General features: G+C 48.0%; 1 protein-coding gene across 1 annotated transcript in view; it reads left to right on the top strand.

Annotated features, from left to right (window-relative positions):
- The first annotated feature begins 2,984 nt into the window (after positions 1-2,984).
- The window catches only part of KIAA1429 (KIAA1429 ortholog), an 18,807-nt gene continuing 18,433 nt past the window's right edge, over positions 2,985-3,358 (top strand). Inside the window, exon 1 of the mRNA XM_018560187.1 lies at positions 2,985-3,132. Within this exon, the coding sequence (XP_018415689.1) occupies positions 2,985-3,132 (148 nt within the window). The remainder of the gene's footprint in view (positions 3,133-3,358) is intronic.

The following is a 3,358-nucleotide window of genomic DNA, read 5'->3' as shown; positions in this document are numbered from 1 at the left end:
TGTCCTGAATTACCCTTTTCTCATCACTCAATAAAGCTTGGTAGTTCAACAATAAAATAAAGCCAGCAATTGTTTACTTTTCTTATAGTTCTTCAGATAAAAAAAAGTCTTACTATAGTGTCTCAGGTCAGTTGTGAGGGCACGTGTTTTTTTTTTTTATCCATTGATTATAACACATCATTATATGCTGCTTTTTTTTACTAGGAAAGTCTTAATTCAATCTATAGCAGCTTGACCTAATCTAAGTGGTGTGCAAATGTCTCTATCATCCAAATGTATGTCACTTCACCTCACCAGCCTCTGCACTGTCTTCAACTGGCTCTTATTTCCCAGTGGAAAGCACAACCACTTCATATATTTACAATTAATGTCTGTAATGGGAAGAACTTCAAATGGATGGACTGATGAGCCAAGAGTCATATTCTCCTAGGGGATAATTATTGAGGTTTAATAGTATAAAAAATGTCAGATTTGCTTTATAAATAAAAGGGTTATTTGCTGTGGGAACCAAAGCTAGATGTAGTGCCATCCAGGCGGATAATTTAAATCATTTCTCATGAACTGGAAATTAATTGAATCATTGTATAATAAAAACAATCAGACTATAAAATCTAAGGCCAAATTCACACGTGTGTGTGTTGCGCTAACCTGTGGTAAAATGTAATTGGTCCTTAATCCTGAATGAAACCCCAATGCCACATGTGAGTGCATGAACACGTGCATTCTAGTGTACAGAAATGTACAAATGTAGACCATCTGTGCATGGAAGTGTGCTGCTTAAAAAAAAGGTTCAGGTGTGTAAAAATGTCCATTGCAGTGCAATAACAGTTGTACAATTTTACAGCTATTCCATGATACAACAGGTTCTTCTATGTCTCATCAATTTCTCAGTGGTAGACCTTTAGCAAGAACTTTCAGGACTGCCATCCATTCTCTTCCAGATATTGTCAATTACTTAAATATGGGTAGTACTAACAGAATAGTAAAAAGTCTGGTCTTAAAGTCAAACTCCACCTTGCAAAAAAACTACCCTCCCCCACCCATCTCGCCTTGTACTAATTAATACTTTAGACCAGGGGTCGGCAACCCGCGGCTCCGGAGCCGCATGCTTCTCTTTCGTCCTTCTGCTGCGGCTCCGCTCCTTCCGCCCACTGATCTGACAGATGCGGGGAACGTGGCGGTATCTACGCATTTGTCGAGGCCTCGTCTCAGCACACCACAGACGAAGGTGTAGCTCCACCCCCTCCTGTTTGCTTAGCGGCCTTAGCAGGCTGGTCTATGCGGGAATGGTGGCCACGCCCCCTCACACCGTCTCTGTGGAACCGCCGCTGCTTCCAGCTGGCAGAGTACAGAAAAACCTGGGGTGTCCCCTACGAGGCCGAGAGTGTAAGTCCTAAGGGAGTCCCTGGAAGGCACTGTGGTGTCCCTATCTTCTTCCATCATTAGTTTTTCCCATAACGTCTTCCAGGACAGCATCACGAGATGGAATCTCCTCCCCCACACACAGGAAACACGTCACTTAATTTGCTTAAAAGACCCTCCTCTCCTCCACTCCCTCAGTCTTTTGTGTTTCCTCAGTCAAGCTGGGGAGCACGTCACAGAACGCTGAGAGGGGCTTCCATGTGGTGATGCTGCCCGGGAAGTCTTCTTTTGTTTATGGCTGCCTGTGTAAGGCAGAGGGTGTAGGTTTGCCTACCTTGTGTGAGCCCCAGGGATTCTCCTAGCGCTGCAGGAGATGAGGCTGGCTTCCTTTCCCCCTTCAGTGCCCAGTGCGGGCCGGGACCGGGAGGACGAAACCCCCTTGGCTGGTCAGGGGAATCGGTGGACCGCCGTTCAGAGGGGTCTGTCCGGTTCTCAGGGCCTCGGGACGTGTTCCACGGCCAGACCGGGTGGCCGCGTACGTCACTTCCGGCGCGGGTGACGTCATTTCCGGGCGCCGGGCTTGTGCGTTCCAAGCCTCGTTTTCGGCGCAGGAGGAAGGGGAGGGCTCGGCTGGTGCTTAATACAGCGTGGATCTCAGTAGTGACTGAGAGGAAACGCTGGCAGGCTTCTCTTCAACAGGCTCTGCAGACATGGATCCTGGGTTACCTCTGCAGCTTGCAGTGACTGCGGATACCGGTCTTCAAAGCACCAGCACGGCTCAGGTATGGAAGATGTGTATTATCTTACCTCCCTGTTACCTCTGATATTTCTTTTCCTCCACCTGGGGTCCCTTGGTGTTGGATGCTTTGGTGTTGAGGGACACTCTAACCCCATTTTTGAGTAAAGGACAGTGGGTAACAGGGCTCCTTGGTGTCTTTCAGGTTAAAGAAAAGACGAAGGTGGCCCCAAAGAAAAAATGTGCAATTTGTGCGGTGAAATTGAGCTCCGGTTATATTAAAACCCTATGTCAGAAATGCATTGGAGATCTTCTTAGGGAAGAGTCTGCTGCAGCCAGTAGCAACCTGTTGGTTTCTGTTAAGGAGGAGTTATCGGCTACGTTTAATTCCTTTAGGTCTGTTTTAGAGGGGTTCCGGGCTCCAATTCCCACAGTTGCTTCTACCCCTGTGCCTTTTTCTGCCTCTGTCCTGGCTGCTCAGGGGGGGCCGACGGGATCCTTACGGCTTTCTGAGCGGGAGGATCTTAGCGAGCCCGGTCCTTCTCAGGGTGGTTCATCATCCGAGGAAGGGAGTGTCAAAGACGATGTACCTAGCTCTTCCAGGTATAAGTTATCCTTGGAGGATGTGGATGAATTACTGACTGCAATTTATAGCACGTTAGAGATCCAGGAAGAGCAGGTGCAGTTATCCAGACATGACCTTATGTATCAGGGTTTGCAGCTTAAAAAGTCTAAATGCTTCCCGGTACATAAGGTCTTGTCAGAGAATGGGCTGAGCCTGAGAGAAAGCCTCTGAAGTCAGGGAAACTCAAGAGGAGATTTGCTTTTGATGAGGATCCAGCCTTGGTGTGGAATAAATCTCCTAAGCTGGATGCTCTGTTACACCATGGACACCATGGATAAGAAGATTGAGGTTCTTTTGAAAAGGGCATGGGACTCTTCTTCGATGAACCTTAGACCGGCTCTGGCTACCACGTGCGTGGCCAGAAACATGGAGTTTTGGCTCTCGCAATTTAGAACGCATCTGCTGGCGGGTACCCCGAGAGCACAACTCTTGGAGTAGCTACCTATGCTCTTCAAGGCGGTAGGTTATATTGCAGACGCATCAGCAGAATCTGTGCGGATGTCGGCCAGATCTTCAGCCCTTATTAACTCTTCCCGCAGGGCCCTGTGGTTGAAAGCATGGGAGGGAGATGCGGCCTCAAAGCTGAGGTTATGCAATCTCCCCTTTTCAGGTGACTTGCTTTTTGGGGCAGAGTT

Source organism: Nanorana parkeri, unplaced genomic scaffold (assembly GCF_000935625.1).
Source record: "Nanorana parkeri isolate BGI_ZX_2015 unplaced genomic scaffold, ASM93562v1 scaffold439, whole genome shotgun sequence".
Taxonomy (NCBI): domain Eukaryota; kingdom Metazoa; phylum Chordata; class Amphibia; order Anura; family Dicroglossidae; genus Nanorana; species Nanorana parkeri.
The sequence above is the reverse complement of the archived record's forward strand: the minus strand, read 5'-3'. Positions and strand labels throughout refer to the sequence as shown.